Source organism: Crocuta crocuta, unplaced genomic scaffold (assembly GCF_008692635.1).
Source record: "Crocuta crocuta isolate KB4526 unplaced genomic scaffold, BGI_CrCroc_1.0 scaffold145, whole genome shotgun sequence".
NCBI classification, from domain to species: Eukaryota; Metazoa; Chordata; class Mammalia; order Carnivora; family Hyaenidae; genus Crocuta; species Crocuta crocuta.
In genome coordinates this window covers 772,100-788,938 of record NW_027530857.1, presented here as the reverse complement: position 1 = coordinate 788,938, position 16,839 = coordinate 772,100, and the positions used below count along the sequence as shown (strand labels likewise).

The 16,839-nt window shown below is 45.4% G+C and overlaps 1 protein-coding gene across 1 annotated transcript in view; it reads right to left on the bottom strand.

Annotated features, from left to right (window-relative positions):
* DCDC2 (doublecortin domain containing 2) overlaps positions 1-16,839 on the bottom strand; it is a 162,102-nt gene that overhangs the window by 92,169 nt on the left and 53,094 nt on the right. Inside the window, exons 5-7 of the mRNA XM_077769562.1 lie at positions 14,083-14,229; positions 12,210-12,264; positions 4,148-4,313 (exon numbers count right to left, since the gene is read on the bottom strand). Coding sequence (XP_077625688.1) covers positions 4,148-4,313; positions 12,210-12,264; positions 14,083-14,229 — 368 coding nt within the window. The remainder of the gene's footprint in view (positions 1-4,147; positions 4,314-12,209; positions 12,265-14,082; positions 14,230-16,839) is intronic.

The window sequence follows — 16,839 nt, the reverse complement described above, 5'->3', positions numbered from 1 at the left end:
AAAAAAAAAAAAAGATTCTCCTCTCAAAGACCAACATCTTAATGGTATTCAGCCAGACTTAAATCTTCCAGTCTCTCAGCACTAAGGTGAACAGCAAACTGTACATCCCTAAACTACATTTTATTAATAGGACTTGGGTCCTGTAACGAAACTTCTAGAAATTACTAAAACCCCCTCTGTAGTAGAATTGTTGTACCATAGGTCAAGCCAACGAGGGCCGCTGAGATGTGGAGAAGCGCTTGTTTTACACACGTTTATTACAGGAGCACTGCATGTGGTAAACTTTGAGCCACATCCCATGTCCACACTGTCCGTAAAGGAAGTCACCGTCAACGTGGGAACGAAAAGCCTGCGTTTCCCGTCACAAGGGAGTGGACAGCACCAGACACCGAGCAATCCTGATTCTTCCCACAGCATCTCAAACGAAACCAGCACCCTGTTTCGAGAACTCACCCTGGTTCCTTCTCACATGCGTTCTTCGAATGCACGATCCCCCGCAGAGGCTGAGGCTCGGGGGAACGCATCTGTAAATGTCCTTCCTGTCCCTTCAAAGCCTCCTGTGACCGGGAGTCACATGCAAGCGCCCCAGCTGATTCATCAGCTCAAGTTCCAATGCCTTGGATCTGACCGTGAGGACGGACTGCACGGACGCTTCGTGCTGGGGGAAGTGCAGCAAACCGTGTGCAGGTTGTAGCTGTTAGAAAACTCCAGGGCAGTCGCCCAGCAAGGTCATGACGTCACACAGCTCCCCCCCGGCACCACACCTGCTCCCTAGCACCCATCAGGAGTCCACGTGGCAAGTTCCTTAGGAACTATCACAGGACGATGCTGCAAACAAGCTGGGAGCTGCATCAAGAAGATTCTAGACTCTGTGTGTGTGTGTGGGCGTGTGTGTGTGTGTGTGCACGCACGCACACACACCTACACACACCCACACGTGCAAACAGAAAGAGAATCAAACACCGTATGAAAGAAGCAAGTCTGGCTTTCGCTTACATTTGAAAATTCTGCTTTAAAGAAGTGTTTACAATTGTCAGCACCACACAAGTGAGAGCAACATGGACCAGGCTATTTTCTTGGCAGCCTGTCTGAGATTTCTAAGGAGCCCTAAATTCACTCTACTTGCTGTGTCCCAATGGTTCTAAAGACAGTAATTTTTCTTCATGCAGACAATATTTAAAATATCAATGAATATAATCAATCCCCAGATACTATTTCAAAACAATCATCGTTACTGCTTTCCTCATGGTGGAAAGTGTAGCTAGTTAACAGGCTCTGAAACATTATCTCCAGGCACCACAAGTCAAGCGGAAAGCGGACGGAAAACACACTGGCCAGGGAAGCCAGTATTTAAATGTGGCACTAAAAATGCATTTCACACCCAACTTCATCAATCACCAACCAATCTTAGTTTGCATCTCGGCTACCAAAAGAAAATGGGATTTGTTTCCCTGAAGAAATATGTCACAGCTCTGCTTGAATTATTAAGCTTTACGATTAGAGAAAGAAACAGAGTCAGAAAGAAAAAAAAAAAACAGAGAAAGAAAAGTAAACGCAAAAGACATAAAATTAGAGCCAGATTGCCATCTACAGACAGACATCAGCACTGCTCGCTCACACAGCATCAGACACCAGAGCATCAGTAACCATCAACAGTAAAAGAAAGACAACATGTACGTTACCGTCTGAATCACAATAAAAATCAAAATAGCCTCCCAAGTCTGTTTTTTGGAAGTAACATGAGAACAGAATATGGGTAACAAACACTGGATCAAAAATGTACACAATTTAACGTATGATAGGAGATGAACTGATCCTCACTCTAAAATGTAACGCTTTGAAAGAAAACTAAGTCAGTTATTTAATTCCAAATTTAAAATACTACTAAGTAGAAAAAAAAACTTTCATCTTTAACATCAAATTCTTGCTTGTATGTTTTATGTGATATTTGTATATGTTACAAAATGATCACCATAAGTGTAGTTAACATCTGTCACCATACACAGTTACAAAAAAAAAAAAAAGACTTTTTCTTGTAATGAGATCTTTTCATACCTACTCTCTCAGCAACTTTCAAATATGCACTATGGCATTAAATTCTTGCATTTTGTACTCACCTTGACTCACCATGGACCTTCATTTTGCTTACGGGGCCTCTTACTTTTACTTTTCTAGAGAATAAGAGCCCCTTGAAATAGGACTATCCAAAGGCTTGGTTCTAATTACTAGAATAGACGGCATTAAAGCAAAAAGCCATTGCAATAGCAAATGAATAAGAAAGTTGACTTAAGGAATGGAAAAAGAGAGAGAGATTTAATATCATAACCTGGAAATTTTGATAGTCAAAGACATCTGGAGGGATATCTGATAGGGGGAAATAGCTCAATTTTCAAAACTACAGACTTAACATGAATATCTTTACAATTGTCAAGTGATGATTTAATCTAGTGAACCACACAAAATCTTTTCATTTTCCCTGGAAAAAATTGTTTTGGGAAGCCGAGATTCATTTTCCAGGTTATATGTTCTTTCTATCAAGATAAAAAGATACAAAATGCTTCATCTCAACTCTTAATGTACACTTATACGTACCTAAGACACTTAGATGATCATATAGGTTTCTTATTGGGGACAAAAAAATCCACTCCCCAAAACTGTCACTTGAAAGACACCAGCCATTGTTCCACATAACAATGAGATCCAACAGTTAGAAACCTATAGTCCATGCATTATAAAATGTCATTGGGGGTGCCTGGGTGGCTCAGTCGGTTAAGCCTCCGACATCAGCTCAGGTCATGATCTCAGAGTTGGTGAGTTCAAGCCCCACATCGGGCTCTGTGCTAACCATGAGGAGCCTGCTTAGGATTCTCTCTCTGCTTCTCCCTGCTCACTTACAATCTGTCTCTCTCTCTTTCTCTCCGAATAAATAAAGTAGAAAAAAAAAAACAGTCAGATGCTTAACTGACTGAGCTATGCAGGTGCCCCTAAAGCAAAATCTTAATATGAACCCACACTGTGCAGATGGCTGCTGGGGCCCCCAAAAGTCAAGAGCCTTGACCGAGGTCCACAGCAGAACCGTCACCAGAATCCAGGACTCCCATCCCCAGCTGGTCACTGAAACCTCTGAAGAGGTCAAGCCCCCTCCGTCCCCTCCCGTCTGTCACTGGCTCAGTCACGCTGCCCATTCCGCTAGTCCCCCGCTGCTTCCTGAGGACTCTTCCACCACCTGCGACACGTGCTCTGAACGCCTACACGTCCCTGTGTCCTCTCAGCCGTGGGGCCCGCGTCAGCTGGAATTCTAACGTGACTCTTCACATCGACCTCGAAATAAGCCGACGCTCCCAGCCGGCCATGAACCCCAAACCACGGCCCATCCCCCCGTCTTCCTGGGTGCCCGGCCTGACCCCCTGCAGTGTGAGGGTGGATCCCGGGGTGAGAGGGGAGCAGACCTTCGGCCTGGCCACCCCGCCACGCCCGCGGGCTTGCCCCGCCAACACGACGCCTGGAATGAGACCACAAAGAGCCATCTTCCCAAAAACCACCGTGAAAGTTCACCATTGTGATTGCACAAATCTCGCATGGATGAACTTTTTTTTTTTTTTAATTATTTTATGGCATCTCTCACCTGCTAATGCAAGATACAGAACCGATTTGGGCACATACTGTCTACGGGTGAAGTTCTGTAGTGTCCTCTTAGATATCAGCAAAATTAGTTAAACATCTTTTCAGAGAAAGGGATCTGTGAGTAACAGTAACTCATGATCGATGTGGACAAGAGTTGTAGACATACAAGAGAGAGAGACCAATGTCAATAGTAGTTGGTAAAAATGTCAACCAAACTTTCAACAGAAGAAAGGATGACAAAGTTTACCTTTTTCTTTGATACAAGTCCGCCACAAGAAATATTTTACCTCAAAACCTGTATCCTTGTACACAACCTCTAATTACAAACAGAAATTTAGCAGGAAAAACAGAAGAGTCTTTTGTACACAGAAATTCGTTTTCGGAAAACCCTCCCGCATGGCGGTCAGAGGTATCTTCTGTGGGTCCAGAGAAGCAAACGGAACTATTTAAGAATTAAAATCGTATCACAGCCTTAAGAGGAGAATCTATGAAAACAGTGTCATAACAGTAAGGATAAACTTACCACTGTTTGGAATCATCTGTGATGAACTCTTTAACTTCACATTTTGTTTCCCTTTTTTGGGTTTTTCCAAATTCGCTTCTTCTTTTTTCCCTTTCCTCTTCGGGGGCTGCGTTGGGGATGTGTTGTCACTGGACCCAACTGTTGACTTGGACTGACGATCATTTCCCTAAGTGGCAAAAGATTAGACCCTTAGCATTGGCTAATGAAATCCCAAAGCAAATCCTAGTCCATTCACGTCATCCGCCAGTGGTAATAAACAGGGCGCGAGATGAATGCATTCTGCTGACTCCCCAGTCTCCGTCCTAACATCCACGTTTACTTTTCCTAGTGCCAGAGGAAGGGTCTGACAGAGGCAGGAAAATTAAAATAATAGCTAAAAAGTGCTGAATATGTAATAGGTACCAGACACTCCATAAAATTATTTCAGTCTTCACAACCCTGGGAGACAGGCGCTGTTTCAACCCATTGCAGAGAGGAAGAAATGGGGTCATGGAAGCCAGCAAGCCGCTGCCTTACCGTCCTCTGGTTCTGTGCCTTCTGGAAGAATCAGCAGCTACCTATTGGCTGAGGAATCACGACAGCCCTCAGCTCGATCAGCCAGTCTAGAAATACCTCCTAAACCAGCGGTCACCGTGAACACGCAGGTGCCGTCATCCAAGGAGACGCACGCTGTGCTTGTAAAAATCCTCAAATCCCTACTCGTCCGCCAGTGACTGCCGCGCTCGCTGGGGATCACGAATCCAGAGTGCCCCGAACACAAGCGACCTAAGACCACACCCAGGCAAGGCAGCCACCAAGTATCACACATTTGGCAGCGCCTCTGGAGACGAAGACCTTGCATGTGCAAAGCAGGCTCCTTACCACGAAGGTGAGGCTGGGTTTCAAGGGCTCCCGTCACTGACCTAAGAACAGCTCCTGGCGGGGGGGGGGTCACATAACCACCACAGGAGTGGCTACCACAAGCACCCACCAAACAGTTTTGTTCACACTCAGCCACTGCGTGGCCATTGCTACAGCAAGAAACTGCCTCCTGACAAGCCCACCTTGGTTTCTTGGATGCTCGGATGCTAAACCCACCTGCGTGCATAAGGCGCGAGGCTCTGCAGGTATAGAAAGAATGAAAGGTTTAGAGAGCAGAGTACCTGGCTCAGAGCCACTGCTCAGCCACTAACCACCTACGGGACCCTGGGCTGACCAGCTCATACCTTCTTTGACCCTGTTTCCTCAGCAGTGGAGAGGGACCGACGTGCCTGCCTTCGGGTCCATCACGAGAAGGAAATGGTAACATTTATAAAATAACTAGTGCAGTGCTTATCAGGCAGTATTTATTCAGGAAGGATCAGAGTGTCTCCTCCAAGAGCAGTGTTAATATCTTTTTCTTAAAAATCATATCAAACTCACACCATATTGGGTAAATTTTTATGCAACATCTGCACCACACTAGGATCTGAAAATAAATGTAGTAATATTAAATAAACAAATCTGCCTAGAAACCTATTATAACTGCTCATTTTCAACATTTACATATTCAGCCATCCAGAAGCGTTTAAATGGTTTTAGCCATCACCCAATTAAGAATAGAAAAATTCACAGCCTTACAAATGAAGTTATTTATGCTATTTTGTCGTAGCCTACAAGAAAATGAATTATGCATAGATTTATTAACAGTATGAAAACTTGTCCAAATCCATAACACTCCTTTGCATAATTTAATTTCCCATTCCAGCTGCAATTTAAACATAGGTTTCCATTTAATTATTGCACTAACTGCAACCAGAGTATTTGGTTTTTTTCTTCCCTTTTCTCCAATGATTCCTTCTCACAAGGCCAGAGGCTGCCTGGCAGAAGAGACAGCTAACATGAATGCAGTGGAAATTCCAAAACCACCAGCCAGGTCTCATATCCCCACCTACGTTCAGTCGAGTCTATTCATCCCGAGATTTTAAAACTTTAAAAGCCTCGGATGAGCAGAGTGAACCTTCTAGCAAGCCTGCTGGAATGTTCAGAGACACCGCTAAACTTTTGAGGATTAAGATGAAGCTGAGTGTAGAAGAACTCTCTGGATCTTGGCAGTATGGCCTTCTACATCTGTCTGGGAGAAGTCATTTTCACAAAGGGGGTATAATGAGGGAAGCCCCATTTTGGAGTGCCTGGGATTCACAGGATTTTAAAAACCAGCTCTCAGGGCGCCTGGGTAGCTCAGTTGGTTAAGCGTCCGACTTCGGATCAGGTCATGATCTCACGACTTGTGGGTTCGAGCCCCGCATCGGGCTCTGTGCTGACAGCTCAGAGCATGTTTCAGATTCTGTGTCTCCCTCTCTCTCTGACCCTCCCCTGCTCACGCTGTATCTCTCTCACTCTTTCAGAAATAAATAAAAAACATTTAAAAAATAAAAATAAATAAAAACCAGCTCTCTTGTTAACTGTACAGGAAGTTCTGATTTACTACATTTCTGAGAAGGACACTCAAAAGGATGATTTTGGAACATCAAGAAAGACTGGTGGGGGGCGCCTGGGTGGCTCAGTCAGTTAAGCGTCTGACTTCGGCTCAGGTCTGATCTCACCTTTGTGAGTTCCAGTCCCAGGTCAGGCTCTGTGCTGACAGTTCAGAGCCTGAAGCCCACTTCAGATTCTGTGTCTTCCTCTTTCTCTGACCTCCCACCTCACACTCCGTGTGTGTGTGTCTCTCTCTCAAAAATAAACATTAAAGAAAATTTTTAAAAAAAGAAAAAAGAAAGAAAGACTGGTGAATTCCAACAATATAAGGCATGCCTTTGGTAACTGACACCCACGTATCCAATTATTGAATACTGACTGATCACCAGGCACTTGGTAAGAACTAAACTAAACTGGAATAAAGGGAAGAATTTGTTTTGTAAAGAGAAGACTAGAAACAATTTAAATACCTGTCTTTAAAAAGAAAAAAAGAAAGAAAGAAAGAAAGAAAGAAAGAAAGAAAGAAAGAAAGAAAGAAAGAAAGAAAAAGAAAGAAAGAAAGAAAGAAAGAAAGAAAGAAAGAAAGAAAGAAAGAAAGAAAAAATGTTAATTCATCTAAAGTGTTAACAATGCGGGGGCGCCTCACTGGTTCAGTCCGGAGGGCAAGCAACTCTTGATCTTAGGGTTGTGAGTTCAAGTCCCACGCTGGGTGTAGAGATTACTTAAAAATAAAATAAAATCTTTAAAAATAAAATAAATAATAAAATGCTAATGATATGAAATGAATATATAATAATGACACACAAAAATACAAATTATGCAAATTATGTAGATTCATACTTATTCACAAGTATATAAATTATAGGTGATGTATAAATAAAATTATAGAGGGCAAGAGGGTAAAGAAATGGAAAGAGGGATTCTCCTTTCTTTTTTTGAGACCTACACGTGACTTATAACGTGGATACACAAATAGAGAGTTGTGGCTATTTGGGGGGCTTCGGTAACAGGGGAGTTGTGGGATCTCTTACAGAGAAAACGGTAGTGCTGAGTACTTCTTACACGCTAAGTACCCACTTGACACGAACATGGTATTATTGTCACCATTTTACAGATAAAGGGGGTTAACTCTCTCAAGGTTGCCCAGGTCTGATGTTCCCACCACACGGAAGCCTCCTGATGCCAAGGCACTACGGGTATTTGTAAATAGGCATGATGCTCTGACTCGGCCACCTGGAAGTGACAAATTGGGTGTTTACGCCTGACAGTAAGGCATGGATTTTACAGCGTGTCCCATGCAAACGCTGGACGCCCTGCGGTACCTGGACCCGGCCCAGCCTCTCGCCCACACACGCCAGCCCATCTGACAGGAAGGGCAGTCCTCTGCCTCGGATACACAAAAACACTTGACAAGAACCATCCATCTGCCCTCACTCTTCTGAAACCGGATTTTTAAAAATAGTTCCCTAGGCTCTTTCCATCAAGAGCCACTCACTCGGGCTTCCATCATGACCACGGGAAACGCATTCCCAGCCCCCGTGATCAGCTGCCAAAGGCACAGAGGCCTTAAGGTGCCAAGTTTCAGGTATATTTGTGAGGGAGCTGCCTCACCGCAAAGCCCCTGCCACGCGTGACTTTCAGGGACGCACCCCGGAGGGAGATTTCTAGGCAGGTAAGGAGACCCAGACTCAGGCTGGCGCTTCTCTCACTTGTGAATCTTGTTGACGGCAAGTGTGCAAAAAAGCCCTTGTATCCACCCTGGACTCAGTTTCCCAAAAGGCAAAATGGAGCTTTGGGGGCATCTGGAATTCATCTTGCTTCACGGTGACTCTGTGATACACGGATAATCCTGTTAGTTGTGTTTTTTTTTTTTTACCAGACCTTTAGCAATTATATTATTTGAACCTGTAAACTACTCATCACAAGATACATCAGCGACAAGGTAATAACAAGAACAACTTTCCGTCTCTGGTTTTAGCTTTCAAATCTCTGAGTTCGCACATCTGCCACTAGGGGCCGCCCTGACCCTACGCGGTGCGTCCTGGCTGCGACACCGCAGCTTGGCCGTTTGATGGGGTGGGTTTTCACGGAGAATAGAATTTATCACAATTCACTCATATTTTCCTTTTGTTTTCAAGGCTAGAACTGCATGTTAAAATTACTTTCCATGGGCTCATGTCTGATTCTCCCAGAACTAGGAGTCCGTGGAAGGAATGGCTTTCTGTCCTGCTCTGCACGGGGCATTCCTTAGCTGTTCCAGAAGGGTCTGCATGAGCCCAGGAGCCCTCAATACCCGCACTCTCTACCGCAAGGGTAGATGCTGGTGTCCTAGGCACTTACACGCCAGCAGGGGTCCCCTGNCTTCAATAGAGCAACTCCTAGAAAGCCTGGTGAGAAATGAATTAATAAAAAACCCAGTTCTGCATCACCTTTGATTTGCATCGCAAATTCGAGGGTGCAGACTTGGCAGTGGTTCCCAAAGTCCTGAGCTGGGTCCCCCCTAAGCCCCTTCCCGCCCACCTCACTCGGGGCTAAGCAGTTAATGATCTTAAAAACATGCACAGTCTCCAGGGACCCAATTAATTAAAGGACAGGAGTAAATGAATCCTTCTGTTAAAAACCAAGTTCATGACTTTGGGATCACCGACCACAGATGGTCTCGCCATGCAGCTCGCCGCCATCACTCACTCGCCGGGTAACAGGTTCGGGGCAAACTGGCAGGCACATCAGGGCTCTGCTCAGAGAGAAGCCCCTAGAAGAGAGCTGCCCTGACCGCCCAGAGATACCGCACCCCTCGCTCGCCCGCCCCATTCCTTGATGTTTTTTTTCCTCCAGCTCACCCTGATTAATATCAAATGCCCTGTGTCTTGTTTCTCTTCCTCCTCCTCTAGAAGGTAAGCTCCATACACTTGGTGTTTTCTCCGGAGCCTCTAGCTTCCTCTCCGCACGAGCACTAACACCAGGCCCAGGACACAACGGGCACTCGAGGGATGCCTGTCGGATGAATGCATCACTCAGTGACAGCAGCTACCACATACTCAAGGACGAATGGTCACAGGTGTCCATCTCCCCTGCAGCCACCTGCCCAGGTCACCTGCAGCGCACGCCCGGGTCCAGCCACCCCACAGCCCCCTGCCTCTATTCTTCCCCAACCCGCTTCTCGGCAGACACCGCACGCAGAGTGACTTCTCAGGTCAGTCAAACTTGGGGCACCTGGGCGGCTCAGTCGGTTAAGCATCTGACTCTTTTTTTTTTTTTAATATTTTTATTTATTTCTAGGAGAGAGAGAGAGACAGCGTGAGCAGGGGAGGATCAGAGAGAGAGGGAGACACAGACTCTGAAACAGGCTCCAGGCTCTGAGCTGGCAGTCAGCGCAGAGCCCGACACGGGGCTCGAACCCACGAACCGCGAGATCATGACCTAAGCGAAAGTCGGACACTTAACCGACTAAGCCACCCAGGCGCCCCAAGCATCTGACTCTTGATCTTGGCTCCGGTCATGATCTCACGGTTCTTGAGACCAAGGCCCATGTCGAGCTCTGCGCTGCCAGCGTGGAGCCTGCTTGGGACCCTCTCTCCGACCTCCCCTACTCTCTCTCCATCTCAAAGTAAAAATAAACATAAAAGTCAAGCAATATCAGTCTCTTCTAACCCTCAGATGGTATCCCATCAAGGAATAAAATCCAAACTCCCATCATGGTCTATATGACCCGGCTGTACGCACCTCTGCAATTTCATCCCGGACCACTCTGGCCTTCGTCCTGCCCTCCTCACACGCCAGCATGCCAGGCTTTCCACCAAGGCCTTCGTGACTGTTTCCCCTGCCACCGAGGCTCTTCCCTCCCCTGCCCCGCCTTTAGGACTGGCTTCCTTACGTCATTAAGGTCTCAGAGAATTTTATATCACTTAGCGCCCTGCTACATTCTCTCTTCCTCACAGTGCGTATCACCATCTGAAAACGTCTATCTGTTCAGAGGCTGACAGTCCGCCTACCCCATTCTCCTGCCTCCCTACACACACAAGCACTGGAACGAAAGTTCTGTGACGTCTGAAACCATGTCTGTTCACGACTACAGGGCAGTAGCTCCTGGCACGGAAGTGCTCAATGCATAGGTGTTGAATGGAGACCCGAACGAGCAGATGCATGGGCGGAGGGGCCGATTCCGGAGCGCTGTGGATAGACGCAAGCTCTCCCGTCCTTTTTCTAAGTCAGAGCGTGGAAATGCAATTTCGAGTCTGCTTTCTAGGAGATCGAAGAGTGTCATGATGGGGAGCTTTTGTCTAGAGGCCACGTCCCTGGAGAAGACCTGTCCTGACACCCCCGTCTAACCAGGTTCGCCTTCTAGGGTCTCCCGCGCTGCCCTGGCTCCGTTCTCACCCCACGCTTTCCACCGAAACGCCTCCACCTCAGTAACCATCGCCTGAATCGCAAAACCCTCAAAGGCATAGCCTCCCGTTGAACTTCCTTCATGTCCTCTGAAGAACGCACACTGGCCTCCCTGCCTCGTATTTACCAGCCTCACTGCACTAGCTCTCAGCTCCAGCGAAGCAGCTCCCTTCCCAGCCATGTTCTCTGCCTCAACCAGACTGTAAGTTTCCGAAGGGCAAAACGTCGTCGTAAACAGTGTAAGAGCCTCTGCTAACGAATGCGTGATCTTTGTCTGTTGTTATGCTGCGTTCAGCGCACACAAGGACTTCTTTTTCCAAAGAATCACGCACAACATACAGAAGCGGGGTGGGGCGCGGGGAGATGCCTAAGCCACCCCCGGGAGACCGCGTCAGTGCCAGCAGGAGCTCACCCCACAAAAACCAACAGAGGAATTCTGCGTAGTTAAGTCGGGGGGAATGTTCAGACAGGGGGACATATGTCAGGTCCATTCTGATCACCGCCGGTCAGGCAATTCGATCAAAAGAGCAGAAAGAGAAGCCTCGGCCAGAAAAAGCTGTCCCAACAGCACTCCGGCTGNGCAGGCAGAGCAGAGCCCAATGCAGGGCTCGAACTCAAAAACTACAAGATCACACAACCTGAGCCAAAGTCAGACAATTAACGAACTGGAACTGAGTCAGCCAAGCGCCTTGCATTTCTTCTGCTTTTATGTATAGCTGCCCAGATTTCAACTGCGAGATAAGTATATCAGGTCTGTACAGAAGGAAAAAGATTGCCTACTGTGAAATCTATATTTTAAAAATCTTGGCTCAAGGGGCTCCTGGGTGGCTCAGATGGTTAAGCAGCCAACTCTGGATTTCAGCTCCGGTCATGATCTAATAGTTGGTGGACTTGAGCCCCAGGTCAGGCTCTGCACACTGACCACGTGGGAGCCTGTTTGGGATTCTTTCTCTTTCTCTCTCTCTCTCTCTCTCTCTCTCTCTCCCCCCCCCCTCGCTCCCCTGCTCCCATTCTGTCTCTCTCAAAATAAATAAATAAACTTAAAAAACATTAAAAATGCTGGTTCACTTTGAAGACGTTAGTTATATCACTAATGTTCTAGTGTTGCTTCACATAATTGCTTATATGCCACAAGGCAGCTGAAGTTTTATTTCTTCAAATTTAATTGAAACCCAGAGGACAGTCTCTCTGTATTGTATAGAAATATAGAACATTAATGAGTAAAGCATCTGATACTTACACTCCCTTTAGACTTTCTGGATCCTACGATAGGAGGTAGTGAAGAAGCCTTCTGACTGCAGAAACAAGTTTCAAGTTAGAAATCTGAAGTTATTTTCAAATAACACATAACGCAAGTTAACACGTCACCCCAACTGACAAGCTGATGGACATCAGTGTCTCACGAAAAGCACACAGCCTTTCCCAAGTTCACAAAGACCACCGTAACATTTCTAAATTCCACTCCAAAAGACTTTTACTGTTAAACTATTTTCATCAATGCTCCCTTATACTTTCAGAGCCACCTTGAATTGTTTCATGGCATTTTTATTCAAACCCCCCAGTTTTCCTTCTGCATTTCAAAAAGCCATTTCCTAAGCAGAGTAATGATTTTGCCTCATTGAGTCAAAACCAGTCAATTTCCATTCTTTTCATAATGTCTGCAGGGTCGACCTCAGAAGCTCAGAAATGGTAAAACACTGGTGCTTGTTTCTACTCAGGGAGCTTCTAAACCAGTCATTCTCAACAAGAAAATAAGTTCTCTTTGGCTAGGAGAGTGCTGTTTCAGGGATGTCTATGTTGTTAGGAAGAGACCTTAGAACCCAATGAACCTCTCTGAAAAGAAGACCACACGTAGATAAAGGTGGGTCTTACTCGTCCATCTGAGTTGAGTCCATCTATGAGCGACAGATTTCTCACTGCCGTCAAGGACACGCTCACGGTCGGCCAACCCAGCGTCGCTCAGGAGAGACTGTGAAGGACTTGCATTCGTGGATGGGTAAGGACGGCCATCGAGAAGTCTGCTGGGAAATAACTCTAACGTGCTGGAAAACGTGCTCTTGCACATCCCAAACACCACCCCTGAAATTCCTTTTCATCTCTTACTCATTTAGGAACCTTGGCCAGCTTCTCTTGATAGCTCGATAAAGCTTCACAAATTGCAAATTAATGGAGAACACACGGTGGACGTTCTGCTGTGTGTGTGCCAGTGTCTGTCGCACACCCTAGCAGAGGACAACCACACAAAGTCCCTTTCTGACAGCCCAGGGGCGCCCGCGTCCGCCAGGGCTCTGCACGCACGCCTCTGCCGGCCATGTATCAGCTAGAGTGAGGCATCTGTCACAAACACAGGACATTCCACAGAGAACAAAGGGGGTACAGAGAATTGTGTGCAGTTGAAAGTGTAATCTTCAGGGCACCTGGGTGGCTCAGCTGGTTGAGCATCTGACTCTTGATTTTGGCTCAGGTCATGATCCCAGGGTCATGGGATAGAGCCCCACATTGGGCTTCGCACTGAGCTTGGAGCCTACTTGGGATTCTCTCTCCCTCTCTCACGAGCTCTCACTAAAATTAAACTTAAAATTTTTTTTTGAAGTAGATTTAAAATTTTGCATGTAATAATTATACTCTGTATTGCTGCTCTACTTTCTTATGCAAATGGAATTATATCGCTTTTATCTCCTACTGTTATTAAAAGGAGCATAACATATTGTTTTTAAACTTAAATGTTTTAAACTTTTAGATGCCTGCATATGCACCAACTAAACAATGATTTGGTCCAGCTACACAGTGGAGACATTATTAAAACATCGAATAACGTATGCTACAAAGAAGCCCACTGCCCTGTGTCTTCTTCACAAAAATAAGTCTTCATATTTACCGCAAATCCGTAAGCAAATGGTAAAAAATACTATATAGACTTTCATAGATTCCCTAAAATTCTATTTTTGTGCCAAAATAACATCTCCAATCTTGGCAAAAAACGGTATCAATATATATCCTCCATTTCTAACTGATAATCGGCAAGATTATATAAAATATCCCGGCGGCCAGCATTAGACTCGTTATTTCGAGTGAGAACTGAAGAGGAGCCAGGAAGGAGGATGCACACTTACCCGTACGACCGCCTCATCGTTGACTTGTCAAACAGCAACTCACTGTAAGGCAGTTTCTTAAACTTGTCTCTGCCAACAGCCACGTAAAACTGCCCGTTCTCCAACTCGGCCCCGCTCTCCACCAGCTTTCCCTCTAACGTGTAAAGTCTGCCAAAACACGAATGCCAACCACTCAGCTTTGAACAAGCATGAGAGGGCTACTTACAATTACAAAGTTCAGTAAAAAACCCTCCGCGCTTACGCTGGCTCATTTGTTACTAATTCTGGTTATTGAATTAGAAGTGCCTCAAAGTCATTAGCTGTTATAACTATATTGAAATGCCAGTGTTACAACGTCATTACTCTCTCTCCACACAGGACTTCATCCCAATAAACCTAACCATCCAGTGGGGTTCCCGTCTTGCTACCATAGTAAGATGTGGGCTGGAAACCACCAACTCGTATGGGGTGTGAGCCTTTAAATGGAGCTCCACTCCCACAGAAGAACGATTCTATTTCTATTTTGTGACCACTTTTACAATTTATTTTCTTAATGTATTTGTCAGTTGACAAACTTACTGTGTTCTGTGCGAGAGCCCTCAGCCAAAATAGTACATCCAAATACACACAGAATGGGGTCAGGAAACAAGGCAAAGGAGCCCATTGCCAGGATTAATGGTGCAGAACCACAGAGCATTCCTGCCTCTTCCTTTGTGGGATTTTTTTTTTTTTTTTTGCCTCCCCTCATCTTCCCAGAATCAAGGGATTTCACAAGGACCTCCCTTTACTGTAAAACTGCAGCTGCAAACTACAAGGAATATGGTACTTATTAAAAGAACAGTGATAACTTTACTAGACGATTTAAACGTGTCCACAGAATCTTTTTTTGTTCCCCCTAAAGAACAAGAAAAAGCAGACTATTAGAAAACAACACCAGAGAAGCAATGACTATTCTCCAAGGTTATAAACAGGAATTACTGACTGGAAGGATTTCAAGATAATCATTAAAAAAAATTCTCAGACTTCTTATATTACCTAATAAAGGTTAGCGACATTTGCAAAGGAAAAAAAAGGGGGGCAATGAACTGATTCTTTTTTTTTTTTATGTTTTATGTATTTCTGAGAGAGAGACAGTGTGAGCAGGGGAGGGAGGGTCAGAGAGATCGGGAGATACAGAATCCGAAGACAGGCTCCAGGCTCTGAGCTATCAGCACAGAGCCCGAGGCGGGGCTTGAACCCACGAACCGTGAGATCATGACCTGAGCCGAAGTCGGACGTTTAACCGACTGAGCCACCCAGGCGCCCCTGAATTGTCCGATTCTTTACTGATTCTGTAGATGGTCCTATCAAAAGGAGCCAGAAAGGACAAAGAAAACAGCCACAAAACCGCTGAAATGTGTTTGGCTTGATTTAGTATAAAGATGCTCCTTCTTTAGAACACTAATTCTCTCCCTACAAGTCTAAATACCAACACTTAACCCACATGTTCTGATTTTCCTGCCATTTGACCCAGACCAGGGTCTCTGAGCAATGATGCTACTGGCATTTTGGATGCGACAGTTGTGTGGGGGGGATAGGGAGCCTGCCTGTAAACAAACTGTGGGATGTTAGTAGCACCCACTAGATGGAAGCAGAAGGCGCCCCGTCCCCAGGCGTGACTAACAAAAGGACTCTGGACACTGCCAAACGTCCCCTAGAGGCAAAATCGTCCCCGGCTGAGAACCACAGGCCTGGACCCAGATGTTCATTTTCCTCCGAAACAGGAAGATCGGAGGCAGTTGTTCACTTTCAGGCTTGAAATTAAAAGGCAGCCTCGCTCTGGATCTGGAAATAGCCAAGATTCGACTGGTCTCTTCTGCAGGTAGTCACGGGTACTGAGTATATTCTAACCCATGGTTTTAGCCTTCTTTCATAGGACTTTCCTTGACCTGCTCTCTCCCTTTGTCACAAAAGGCAAGACACACAACACAGGGAGTTGAACCAATTTTAACGGGGTGCTTCAGATATACACGTCTACCGCAGCACAGGGAGGGCCCAACCAGGAGACTCTTCAATGTTCTGTGTAAGGAAAATGAGCACATGCCGAGTGGCCAGCTCCCGAAGCTCACTCCTATCCGGCATCACACTGAGAATTAAGGTTCTCCAAGTGTTCAAGTATGGGGGGGCATATATTTTCATTTCTGTATTTATAAATACAGAATACATATAAAATATATAAATATCTTATTTGCATGTGTGAATCTGTTCACAATAGTACATAAATAAACAGATGTATCTGGGCATGCAATTGTGTGTATACATCTTTGGGTGCTTTATATTATTATTTATTGATAATATTTATTGATTATTACATTTATGTATATGTTAAAAGACACAACTGTATATCTAAGTAAGAGAGAAAAAGAGAGAGAGAGAGAGAAAGAACGAACTACTGAGATCTGCCTTCACTCCTGACACCAAAATAAAATCCAAAAGGACCAAAGGTTTAAATGAAATTTTAAAGTACAAGATAAAGATGCTGCAGAATATTTTTATAGTCTTGGAATGGGAAAAATCTAAGCTAGTCATAAAACTTAATGATTGTTAAGACTGAAAATTTGCACCACTTGGGGCGCCTGGGTGGCTCAGTCAGCTAAATGTCTGACTTCAGCTCAGGTCATGATCTCACAGTTCGTGGGTTCCAGCCCCACGTCGGGCTCTGTGCTGACAGCTCAGAGCCTGGAGCCTGTCTTCGGATTCTGTATCTCTCTCTCTCTCTCTCTGACCCTCCCCTGCTCA